The 13,138-nt window shown below is 36.5% G+C and overlaps 2 protein-coding genes across 2 annotated transcripts; both read right to left on the minus strand.

The window, feature by feature from the left end:
• Positions 1-2,673: 2,673 nt before the first annotated feature.
• LOC133330069 (uncharacterized) lies at positions 2,674-3,620 on the minus strand. The gene is made up of 2 exons (XM_061538539.1): positions 3,089-3,620; positions 2,674-3,026 (listed from the first exon to the last, which is right to left on the minus strand). The coding sequence occupies exons 1-2, from the start codon at positions 3,492-3,494 to the stop codon at positions 2,680-2,682; spliced, it is 753 nt and encodes a 250-aa protein (XP_061394523.1). The 5' UTR covers positions 3,495-3,620; the 3' UTR covers positions 2,674-2,679.
• A 7,635-nt stretch (positions 3,621-11,255) lies between these two features.
• LOC133330071 (uncharacterized) lies at positions 11,256-12,156 on the minus strand. The gene is made up of 2 exons (XM_061538540.1): positions 11,750-12,156; positions 11,256-11,686 (listed from the first exon to the last, which is right to left on the minus strand). The coding sequence occupies exons 1-2, from the start codon at positions 12,150-12,152 to the stop codon at positions 11,256-11,258; spliced, it is 834 nt and encodes a 277-aa protein (XP_061394524.1). The 5' UTR covers positions 12,153-12,156.
• Between the last annotated feature and the right edge of the window lie 982 nt (positions 12,157-13,138).

The following is a 13,138-nucleotide window of genomic DNA, read 5'->3' on the forward strand; positions in this document are numbered from 1 at the left end:
CCATGGGTCTATCTCGATTATTTTTGCCTGTTACAAACATATGCACAAAGACATAATACCCTGTACCACAGTGTGGTGAAGGGTATAAAAATGCGGCTTCAGACCTGGCAAGTCCACCATTGACCAGATTTTCACTCTGTGCCATATCCTCCCCACGAAAAACACATTGACACATTCCATCTATTCGTCGACTATAAAGCCGCATTCGATAGCCCTATCCGTTCAGAGGTGTTTAAAGCCATGTGTGCGTTTGGCATTCCTGCAAAATTAATTCGGCTATGCAGGATAACTTTAACTGGCTCAAGATCAGCAGTTAAAGTCGGGAATAACCTCTCGGAGTCCTTTACTACCGAACGAGGTTTAAAATTCTTCTGGAAAAGGTCATACGAGAGGCAAAGGTAAACAGAAATTACACTCACCAGTTACTCGCATACGCCGATGACATCGACATTGAAAACGGTAACAGCCACCTTTTAACAAATTGAGGAGTCTGCCAAAATGGGTATGGTAGTAAACGGCGAGAAGATCAAGTTGATGGTATCAACGTGCAAGACGTCCAGTAGACTCGGACCAACTGTGGAACTTGAGAACTACAGCTTCGAGGTAGTCAAAGATTTTATATACCTTGGTACCGTCATAAATAAAACTAATGACATCAGTTTTGAAATACGGAGAAGAATAATTAATGTTGGGTAACTGAAGCTACTATGGTCAGAGTAGGAAATTCAAAAACAAGGCCACCTCCCGCAGAGACAAAACTCACACTCTACAAGACGCTGATACTACCCGCCATGTTATATGGACCTGAAGGATGGGTACTTGCGCAAGCAGATGAGACAGCTCTTGCAGTGTTTGAGAGAAAAATTCTCCGAAAGATCTATGGGCCGATCTGCGTTGACGGTGAATATCGCCGTCGAATGAACCATGAGTTGTACCAACTATTCTCGGACATCGACGTATGTTAGACGTATTGAGTTGTAGCAACTACGTTGGCAGATGAGGCAGCTCTTAGAGTGTTTGAGAGAAAAATTCTCCGGAAAATGTATGGGCCGATCTGCGTTGACGATGAATATCGCCGTCGAATGAACCATGAGTTGTACCAGATATTCTCGGACATCGACATTGTTAGACGTATTGAGCTGCAGCGACTACGTTGGCTAAGTCATGTTGTGAGAATGGATGAAGATGCCCCAGTCCAGAAGGCATATAAAAACGAACCAGCTGATGGTTCACGCAGAAGGGGAAGGCCACGAATAAGATGGAAAGATCAAGTGGAGGACAAAATTGCCAAATGTGATCTTTCAAACTGGAAAAACTGTGCAAAAGACCGACGCGCCTGGAAATCTTTTTTAAGCTCGGCTTATGGAACGAAAGTTCTGTCGCAAGCCAGCTAGCTAAGTAAGTATATGTCTGTAACAGGCAAAAGGAAATGAGATAGACCCATGGTTCCTTTTGAGAATATGCATAGAATCACTTTCTGAGTCCTGACTGTCCATGCTAAGTTGTAAACAAAGTACATTTCGCATTTATGATCCGAATTGGAAGAAATAGTTAGATATAGCTCCCATACATATTTTCATCCGATTTAATGTAAATTGTGCACTGATTGTCCGATTAAGAAAAAATTTAGACTTTTCGATCTTGTCAGATGAAATATGGAATACCTTACTGAATTATTTCTAAAATGAAGTTTGTTAAGTTTAATTGAAATCGGCTCAGATTTATGATAATATATCCAGTATTGCTGTTTTTTTCCTAGATGTAGCTTTCATATAAACCTTTAGCTTATCATCAGGCCAAGATTTGCTTTTTTTAATTTGTATTGAATGTCTTATAGGATCCTCGGTGCGGCTTTGATAGCTAAGACATCAACCCTTGAGTGTTTTTTCGAATATGTTTCTCGAAAATAGATGCATTCTTTAAAATTTCAGTGGTATTATTTTTTTGTTAATAAAATAAAACACATTTACTTTTTTAATTTTTTACATTTAATAAATATTTATTTTTCTTTCTTCATTCTTAAATAGCATTTTGATTTAATAAATTAAATAAATATTAACTTAATCTTTGTTTGTGCTTCATTTTTTTGGATGTCATTTGGTCGATGAAAGTGAAAGTGGGAAAATAAAAGTTCTAAAAGATTTAGACAGTCTTATGATGATAGGAAATAGTTAAGGAGAGAAAAAGAGATAGATAGAAGTGATAGATAATAGGAAAAAAGGAAAAAAAGAAATTATGAAAATAAAAAGGATAGTAAAGAGCTAGAAATAAAGATAGCAAGGGGTGGATAGAATAGATCGTGGTGGGTAAATGACTTTATGGCCTCTTCTTGAAGAGCGTTGAATGTGAAAAAGAACTATTTAAATTAATTAACAACTATTACAAGAGAATAAATTAACAATTATTTTGGTTTTGTGGTGATTTCCCGTTGGATATCACCAATCATTACGTTTACCTATAAGCTTGTCCTGGATTTTTGGTTATGGGAGTTTCGTTTAATGGGAATTTGCTGGGGGGAGCTTAGTATGAAAGCATGATGGGTTTGTTTGTTTGCTGCTTTCGTCAACCTCTTAGAGATTAATGGCAATGGGATTGTGAGTTAAAAGTCAGAGATTTACCAAGAAATCTCTTCATTTGTAATTCACTCCCTGCTTTTGTGTTTTGCGGGGCGAACACTACTTAAGAGGAGCTGCTGTAGCTACTGGGGTGGTAGCTGTTGTAGGCCATGTAGTGGGCATCGGAACGGGCATAGGGACCACCACTGGGAGTTTCCCAGCTGCTGGGTTCGTAGGAGGAGGCAGCGGGCACTGGAGTCATGGACATCTTAGCACCACCCAATTTCTGGATCAATTGGTAGAAGAGGAAGCCCAACACCAATTTGATGGCAATCTTGGACAAGATCAAAGCCTTGAAGACCTTCAATTTGAGCAAAGCCATTAGGATGGGCATAACAACACCCATTTTCAATTTCAAGAGCAACAACAAGGGCAAGAACAATTTATTGTTCTTCTTCTTGTGGCCACGAGCTGTAAATAAATTAAATTGTTTAGAAAAACAAATTAAATTCAGATCTCCTAGTGAAACTCACCATCAGTGGATTGAGGGATTTCCAAATCGAAACCACGATCAGCACGGTAGGTGACAACGGAGTTGGCAAAGACAGTTTCGGGCAATTGGACGCGGATTTCGTTGTTCTTCAAGATGCGGGCAACACGATCGGCAATAACGGTATCGACAACATCATCGTTCAAGGCACGGCCACTGACATCCTCATCAACACCAGCCACAGTATCCAAATAAGTCAACACCTTCTCGTTCAGACAACGGAGGGCATTCGAGTTGAAGCAGTTATCCACAATGCTCGAGATCAATTCCTCCGAGGAGTCAATGCGTGGCTCGGCCACGGCATTATCAACGGCAGCAGCATTCAGGGGAGCTGCAACAGCCAACAAGAGACAGCCTACGGCCAAAAATTGCGTAAAACGGAAGGCCATCTTCAAAATTTGTGATGAGAAATAGAAAAAGGTTTCGTTTGAATTTTGGGATAGCGAAAATCCGGGCTACTCTATGTGCTGCCGATGTTCACAATAGAATTGATTCGAAGACAATGATACTAATTTCACCGAATACTCATGATTTTATACCAATGTTGACAACGGTGCCAAAGAAATTCACAATTCGAAGACATGCCTGGTGGTGACGCAAAAATACAGCACCAAAGACAAGAAAACAAAAACAACAGTAGCAGTAGCGGGGCCCAATAGAGACCAAAATCGTACACGGGAAATCGATCGATCGACAATTTCCAAAGGTACCAACTACCAAAACAACAACAACAACTTACCCAAACCCAGTAGCCGTCACAGTGATAGCGACAGCAACAACAACAACAACATGTGCATGAACAGCAATTGCTTTTTGGCTTTTTAATATGTTGTACGCACATATTTGTTTTGTTTAGCAACAAAACTTTGCTATGCTGTCCATTTGCTTAACTCTCCCGTATCTCTTTCTTTTTGTATGGCTAACAAACACACATACACACACACAACGTTGTGCATATTTTTATCGAAAAAAAAACAAAATTGTTTTCTTCACTAGACTCGAACGCATTTTCGAATATAAATTGTCATCACAATTAACACCCCCACCACCACCGCAATCACCACCTACATTCTGGATAAATATGCTGATGCCAAGGCAACAACAATTTATCACAACCACAATTACCACCACCTCCACACCAACACACACATTCACATAATAATGTGTCCCAACATAATTGAAAACGAAATTTATTTTTAATTAATTCACATTAAATATGCGGAGCTGTAATTTCTTTTCGTAATCCAGTGAATGTCCAATTCCCAAATTCCTATGGGATTTCATTTTGTGTTGGCATAATTGTTGACGATTTGTATGTGGCGTTTTTTTTTCACTTATTTTGTTTTTTCGTTTTTGGTCATCCTCAATTTTATGACACGCGACACTCGATTTGACATTGAGGAAGACCAAAAAAGGGGTTCAAGGTTTCTTATATTTTAATACCTATTTGGGGTGGTATTTTTAGAAAATGTCATTTTATTTCTCTGGAAGATTTAAAAGGTATTGTTTGAAAATAGTATTTACACGTGTTAAATATCCCAGGCTTATTATTTGAATAATACTTGGTAAAGGATATTTTAAAATATTAATTTTCACAAATAAAAAAATATTAAGCATGATTCATGAATCAACATAGCTTTTACCAAAAAGCGAACAAGTACAAAAGTTGTCAAAATCTTCAGTATATTAAAATCATTCGGTACCATTAACACTAGAACTCCTATCGAAATATTTTAGGGAGATTTAAAAATAGTAGGAAATTACTTATATGCAAGTAAAACCAGTAATGAAAGTAGTAAAGTCGGGTGGACCAACGCTGATAGCCTTCACCTCTTTGTATACTTACTAATATTTTTATTGTAAAAGACGTAGTACTTTTGACGGACCATGAAATCGGACGAAATGAAATACGTGATCCGTATCTTTATGAGAAACAACAATTGTCATTCTCTAATCTATGCAAAATGCTATTCCAATCGAAGAGATGTAGAGTCGTTTATGTACCATTTATACGAATCGGACCAAATTATGCAAATTTGGTTCGACTTAAAGAAATGTGTATAGAAGTTTTGTCTCAATCGGATATATCTTGAGATTTTGGTTCACCATTTACATAAAATCAGACGAAATTATACATGGGAGCTATATCTGTATCTGAACCGGTTTTCCAATTTCAATTGGGTTCATCCTTGGGACAAATAAGTGGGCTGTGCCAAATTTCTTTCAATTTGTATCATAAACGCAACGTGTATAGACTGAGGAATGGACATGCATAAATCGGCTCACATGGTGATTCTATGCATACTCTCAATAGGAACCATAGATCTATCTCGTTTCCTTTTGCCTATTACAGACTAATGCACAAATTCATAATATCCTGTACCACAGTGTGTAAACGGGTATAAAGAGTATCAGTCAGTCATATACCTTCAACCTGTGGTATAGCTATTTAAGAGTTTTCTATCTGTTACGAGTGTCATACACCTAAGTCTGTTTTTACACGGTCTTTTTGTACACGGTTTTAAAAATTGAATATTTTTAATTTTTTTTAGACGATTTTATTCCATTTAGCACGATTTGAAATTTTATGTACTTAAATTTTTTTTTCAAATTTAATTTTTGCGAAATATGTTCATATCACAAAAAAGTATTTATGAAAGCAATAAGTCTGAAACCATCGATAGTATCGATAGTTTGCGAACACTAAATTAAAGATTTAAGTAAATTCCCCTTTAGCGCGTACAAACTATTTTTACTGGTCAAAGCAAATGTTAATATCACTAATTTAGGGGAATTCCCTTTATGTATAAGATCAATGTCTTTTTTACACGTTTTTTTTTACACGGCTTCTTCTGGAACCAATGCACCGTGTAAAAACAGACATAGGTGTATACGATTGGCATGTTTTCAACATTTTTACCCTTTGTGTAAGATGTATTGGAAGAAGTGAACAGATAAATTCTATCTTCCAACAACATACAGGTATGCTTAAACCAGTGATCGGAGCAGTATAGTCGGACGGGGTCGACCATGTGATACCCTACACAACTATCACGGAACTCTAACTTTCTTCAGATCTATATTCCATGAATGAGCAATATTTCGCGATATTTGCACCCTATTAACCGATTTGAGGTCAAAAGCTTATATTTCTTGCCATGACATCTTTTTCGAATTATGTTTTATATCATAATATCCAATTTTTTTCATTTTACACAGAAAGGTCTTGTTTGACTTGACCAGCTGAATAGTGAACGATCATTTCAAAAGCCCATCAAATTAGTTGGCCAGATTCATTCTCTAGTATAATATTCGGCTTATTATTGTGGCATATAGATCGACTTGAAAAACACAATAAAAATAAGCTTCGGTCCACTTCATCTCAAAATTATTATGTGATCATCTCCGCAAATTATAGGCGTTGTCCTTGACCATAACCGGAACCTCATGGACATTTTAAAAACGATCAACGCTATATTTCCGCCCTACAGTGTGGTAATGGGGTACTAAATAATATCTGAATACGTAAGCACCTGTAAATATTTAAGTGTAACTCTCATATCCGAGCACATATGACAATATAGTTGGTATCAATATAAAAGCCAACAACTCCTCTTGGATATAATATAAATTTCTCGGGTCGATGTCCTTCAGGGGCAAATATATACGCCATAGAATAAAAGTCATGGCCCATTTAACCCGCTAAATATTGACCAATCTTTATAAAAACAGACATGCTTATTCTATAACCCGATCTCCTTCTTCATATATAGCCTTGATCTCTCAAAAATGTTGGATCCACAGCCAACCTAATTACTGTGTCTGTTCCACGCAGAAAAGAAAACATTCGTTAACTTTTTTAGATACCTTGTCAACAATCTTATAAACTTTTCACTTCTTCAAAAATATACGTTCTATTAACTGATTCTGTATTCTGGGACTCTTGGTACCATGTCCGGACTGTATGTCGGATGCATTAAAACTTCCCAACCAAGCTCCCGAAGTTTCTGGCGAGTCACTTGGTGCAATACGACACCTTTCCTGTTGGCCTATACTGGCCGTTTCTGCTCAATTGCTATTGGCCATATGGAAGCAACTCATAATAAATAATTAACTTCCAGTCCCACCAAATTCTTAGCAGAACCTTCCTGAGCGTTAGTCCTGGCCAACGTTTCATGTTCTTCACCGCTTTTGACCACGATCGTTTCCGCACAGGGTTATCGTATGTGATCCATTCCTCTTCTATAGCCACCATCCGCTTAAGAAATTGGTCTATCTCATTCCGTTTGCCCAAAGCTTCGCAGATGGAAATTCGATCCATCATATTTTTTTCTGTTGATGGTGTGGCACCCAAACATCGAGCTTCTTTTTAAATCCAGCTTTGTGTAAATGGCTTAAAAAAGTTTTATGGTCGATTTTTAGCTCCTGTCGATGTTACGACTGCTAACATGCCGGTCAACTTCAATCATTTTTCCGATTTTATCGACATTTTCGAGGACCTGCCTAATGGATTTCTTTTTCCATACCATTATACAAAAGCTCCTTTTGCTGAATATGCGATAAAAGAAGCCCGGGGACCGGTCCGGGCCGGGTATAATTAAAACCAGTAAGGAAAGTAGTAAACAACTCAATATGAACAACTTTGGGTATCCGAAAAGACAAAAAAATCAAAATATTAAGTATGTGATTTTTATATATTTATATATATATATATATATATATATCTGAACCGATTTGAAGCAAACTTGCCAGAGATTAATTTATATTAATTTCAATACGTTGTGTAAGACTTTTGTTGTTGGTGTTGAGATTTTATAACGCACACGACGCACTATGGGCCAAGAATCCATTTTTTTTTTTGGCAAAAAGTCAATTTCAGGTCAAGTCTATAAAACGTTATATATTTGAAATCTGGGGACTTTGAGCTTTTAACAGTAACATTTTATTTTTTGCGAATATAATTTATAATTAAAAATGTTATATAACATTAACATGCGTCATAATATTAATATGAAATGCTGGACAATTAAACAGAAGGGACTAATGATTATAATGGATGTGAAAATTACCAGTAATTTGAAGATATTTTTTCCAAGTAATTCATTTTTATTCATTGTCATAATAAAAAATTTCGCATATAAAACTAAATATAATTTTTTTTCCAAAAATTTTGAATTTGAGAACTTAGTGCCAAGCAGTGCCAGAGGATATTTTAATTGTTTTAACACCACTCGACTTTATATGCTCTCAAAATTTTGCGACCGTCCATGCGTTGCAATGTTTTAAGATAAAAGCCTAAAATCCCACGTGTGACGTTGATAAGACTTTTGTTGTTGGTGTTGAGAATATAAAAACACGACGTTAAAAATTGAATTTTATAAAAAAAAAAAAATTAAAATTGTATTTTACTAACATAGCATGCAGATGATAAAATTAATGATGTACATGTTGCATTTATTATCTAATTGTGATATAATTGTGTACTGTTCATTTAATTCGTCCAAAGACTAACACCATGTATCGGTTCAGATTCAGAAAAATCAGTTTAAACGTTGCAAATTTTGAAAAAAATCATATGTAGGGAAAATTATCCAGTATCATCATTTTAGGGCGATTGTGCCGAACATAAATACACGTTTTATTATAATCTATTAACTAAAACTGATTCGTTCACACAACTATTAACTCCCAAATTCACATAACACTAATAATAATTTATTTAATATTTTTCAGATTTGTTTTAACAAAACTTTAACTTGGGATTACTTGGTAAGTAAGTAATATCTATAAATACACATATATATTAAAAAAATTGATTTGATTTTGTATAAGCGGTAGATAATCTTCATACCAAATATTATCAATATTGACTCATAGATTCATAGCACACTTGAATAACTCCCGAAAGTTAACGAACATTCAGCTTCCTTTTTATACTAATTTTGTTTTTTTTTTTCGTTTTAACTCATCGAAATAATCATTTGTGACCCTATAAAGTATGTATATTCTTTATCACCGTAAAATGTCCGTCTGTCATTTGTAATCACTCTAGCCTCTAAATGAATTGGGAAAAAATCGCCAAGATTTTGCATAGAGCAATAGAGTCTTTTGTCTGCAGGCAAGACAATTTGCAAAAAGGCGTAACCAACAAAAAATTCAGTATTTTTTATTTTAAGGGTTTTTTCCGCTGTAATTCGCTATAATTTAGTCCTCCTTTTGCACCCTCCACCATAGTATGGAATGTATATTAGTTTCGTCTTTCCATGTCTAACTCATCGGAATAATCATTTCTTGATCAGCGTAAAATTCTATGACGATTTAAGCATGTCCGTCGGTTGTAATCACTCTAACGTCTAAACGAAATGCGATAGATCGCACTAGAGTCTTTTGTTTGCAGGCAGGTCAAGTGCGAAGATGGGCTATATCGGTTCACTTTTAGGCATAGCTCCCATATAATAGTACCTCCAATTTTCGGTATTTTGGGGTACTTAAGAGCGTTTTTCAATCGAATTCGCTTAAATTTGGTAAATTGGGTTCTTATTAGGTACCAAATAGCTCCATTAAAAATTATAAAAATCGGTTCACTTTTTCTGGTAGCCCCCATATATCGGTACCCCCGAATTTTCAGTATTTTAGGGGGTTTTGATCGTATTTTTCTACCGAATTGGAGTTCTTATTGGGTAGCATCTCTTGGTAGCAATCTCTTCACTAAAAATTATAAATATAGGTCAATTTTTTCTGGTAACCCCCATATAAGGGTACCCCCAATTTTCTGTATTTTGAGTTTCTTGAGCGCGTTTTTCAAACGAATTCGCTGCAGTTTGGTTTTTTTGTAGTCGTATATGGTAATTAATCTCCCTACCAAAAATTATTAATATTCAACCGCCTTTCAGGGGGTTATACCCTTCACCACACTGTGGTACAGGATATTATGTCTTTGTGCTTATATTTGTAACTGGCAACACGAATCGAGATAGACCCATGGTTCCTTTTGAGAATATGCATACAATCACTTTCTGAGTCGATTTATGCATGTCCGCCCATGTTTTTTTTTTTTGTGAACAAAGTACAGGTCTCATTTATGATCCCATATAGATGAAATTTGGCACACAATTGGTGAGTATCCATTAGGATTTTTAAATATCGCCCATATATATTTTCGTCCGATTTATTGTAAATAGTGCAATAAAATCCCAATATTTATCCGATTGATGTGTGCGAAATTTAGTGATAATCAGTTCCCAATATTTTCATTTCAAGTAACTTAACACTATTTTCACTTGTTTATATAAAAATGGTTATCTGAATTGCTCCGCGTATATATATTCCTCCATATAATAATACATACGAATTTTTGTTATTTTTAACATTTAGCATGAAGTACAATTGTTGGTATAGGTATATATTGTTTTTGGTGTGTTCCCTATATTTTCATTTCTAGTAAATATTAGTATAACTATGGTGGAGGGTATCCAACGCTTTTTTCACTTGTTTATAATTTGGCTTTTGAATTTTTGTATAAAACACACGTTATTTTCTTTTTCAAAAATATTTTTATATTATTTTTTTTGTTTATTTTTTTAAGTGCATTTTTAAAATAATTTAAATAAATATTAACTTAAACTTTGTTTTTTTTTTCATGTTATTTGGTCGTTTTTTGTTTGGATGCAAATGATGAAGAGTTTCGAAGATAGAATAGAAAGAAAGAACATTCTTAGAATGCTATAGAGAAAGTATAGAAAGAGAGTAGACGAGAAGGGAGGTAGAAGAAAGAGCAATAGTTGCTAACATAAATAACTGTGAAGACTAGAAAAGTTTCATGGAATGTTGATGAGACCTCTTTTTTCAAAAAGAGTTTTCTTTCTGTTGAGATGAGGATAAATAAATTAATTTACAACAGTTATCACCCAAGGATATACATCCTTTGGGTTTGATCTCGTGTAGTTACCAAAATCCGGGGTTTAGAGCGCGTATAGCCTATGGTTCGTCCAGTTTTTTTTTTGTTTTTCTTAAATGGGATAATGAGGTTTTCTTGGAAGGGATTCTTTCAGAAGACCATTGCGTCTTCTTTAATTCCTTGGGGAAAGAGTTGGAAAGACGTATTGCGTTCTTCTCTTTCGTTCTCTCCCACCTGATAGGTTTGTTGTCATTTAAGAAGAGCTGGTGTAGCTGCTGGACGAAGATGAGGAGCTGGAACCAGTGCTGGAGCTGCTGCTGCTGGGATGGTAGCTGTTGTAGGCCATGTATTGGGCATCAGAACGGGCATATGGGCCACCGCTGGATGGTTCCCAGCTGCTGGGGTCATAAGAGGAGGCAGTGGTGGTGGGTACACCGTATTCGGCAGCGGGCATTGGTGGTGGCATCATTGGGGACATGGTCATCTTCATACCGCCCAACTTCTGGACAATGTTATAGATGATGAAGCCCAAGACCAATTTGATGGCGATTTTAGACAAAATCAAAGCCTTGAAAGCTTTAAGTCCAATCAATGACATCAAGATGGGCATGACAACCTTCAATTTCAATTTCATCAACAACAACAAGGGCAAGAAAGCTTTGTCCTTCTTCTTATCACCACGGGCTGAAATAGAGTTTTGATTAACTTCAGTTCTTCTTGAGATTTTGTATTAATCTGCCAACTCACCTTCACTTTGGGGAATTTCCAAATCGAAACCACGATCAGCACGATAGGACAGAACGGAATTGGCAAATACAGTTTCGGGCAATTGTACACGGATTTCATTGGTGTTCAAGATGCGGGCAACACGATCTGTGATAACCTTTTCGATAACATCATCGTTGAGGGCACGTCCGCTGACATCCTCTTCAACACCAACAACAGTATCCAAATAGGTCAACACCTTCTCCTTCAGGCAGTGCATGCCATTGGCATGGAAGCAGTTATCCACAATGGTCGAGATCAATTCTTCGGAGTTGTGAATACGTGGCTCCGACACAGCATTATCAATGGCGGCAGCATTGAGGGGTGTGGTGGCGGCCAACAGCAAACAGCCTACGGCCAAAAAGGATGTGAAGCGGAAAGCCATTATAATGTTTTCGATTTCTTTCTGTCTATATAGTAGCTATTAAATAAATTCCGTTAAAACTATTCTAGTGCCACTGGTGTTCACAATGGAATTGGTGTGGGAACAATGATTTAAATTTGCAGCCGTACTCATGATTTTATACTGCCGCTCCCCCAACATATAGTTGAAAAGAAATTACAAGTCGCCACCAAATGCAGAGAGTCCAAAACGCATGGCCTCAACTGCGTCGAAGGCACCAAAAGTCAAAACACCGCCAACAACTGCGGCAAACCTTACCATTGGAATGATGACATTTCCAAGTTTCAATGTACTTTTTTGGGCAATGGCGAAAGACTTGGGCAACAGTCGCACCCCCGTTCAACACTCGGACGCCTCAATTATGCTTGTAAATATGTTTTTTTTTATTTACTACCAAATATTAAAAATGTCGCTTTTTGCTGATATTTTGATTGATTTTTTGGTAATGGCGTTGGACACCTCAATTGCTGGGCTTTCTATACCAACCCAAATGGTCTGACGAAATCGCCACAGACCAAATTCAGTTGTTCGCTCGGTCACATGCCAACAAATTGTTGTTGTTGCCGTTGTCATATAATTTCAACTTTGCCGTGTTCGCCAATATTATTTCATTATGGCCAATAGCAAAAGTGTCCCAATCCCCCTAACCCCTTAAAATGCATTTCAGCGCAAACACACACACGTACACAGATTTTATTTTCCTCTTTGATGTGCTGTTATAAAGTTGGCCGACATTACTATAGCCCGCCGAGCACGCGTTTAATCTCCCTTAAATGTCCAAAAAATATAATTGTTTTTCTGTTTTGGAAATATTTTTTAGTTTTTTTTTCTGCCTTTTTACAATGTTGAGGTTGTTGTTTGGTTTAAAACAACATACATACGAACGCTCACACGAATACACCTGCCATAGGTGGGCTAACGTACATTTTACCAAACGGATATTGAGTTTGTGACTAATTGATATGCAA

This window comes from Musca vetustissima, unplaced genomic scaffold (assembly GCF_032173495.1).
Source record: "Musca vetustissima isolate MV318-11 ecotype Yass unplaced genomic scaffold, APGP_CSIRO_Mvet_v1 utg98850, whole genome shotgun sequence".
In the NCBI taxonomy this organism is placed as follows: Eukaryota; Metazoa; Arthropoda; class Insecta; order Diptera; family Muscidae; genus Musca; species Musca vetustissima.

What these genes read in the sequence shown, in the direction of transcription:
- LOC133330069 (XM_061538539.1), bottom strand. Translation starts at nt 3,494, where the DNA reads ATGGCCTTCCGTTTTACGCAATTTTTGGCCGTAGGCTGTCTCTTGTTG. An exon ending in AATCCCTCAATCCACTGATG is followed by an intron (nt 3,027 to 3,088) that starts GTGAGTTTCACT and finishes ATTTATTTACAG; the next exon opens with CTCGTGGCCACAAGAAGAAG.
- LOC133330071 (XM_061538540.1), bottom strand. Translation starts at nt 12,152, where the DNA reads ATGGCTTTCCGCTTCACATCCTTTTTGGCCGTAGGCTGTTTGCTGTTG. An exon ending in GGAAATTCCCCAAAGTGAAG is followed by an intron (nt 11,687 to 11,749) that starts GTGAGTTGGCAG and finishes ACTCTATTTCAG; the next exon opens with CCCGTGGTGATAAGAAGAAG.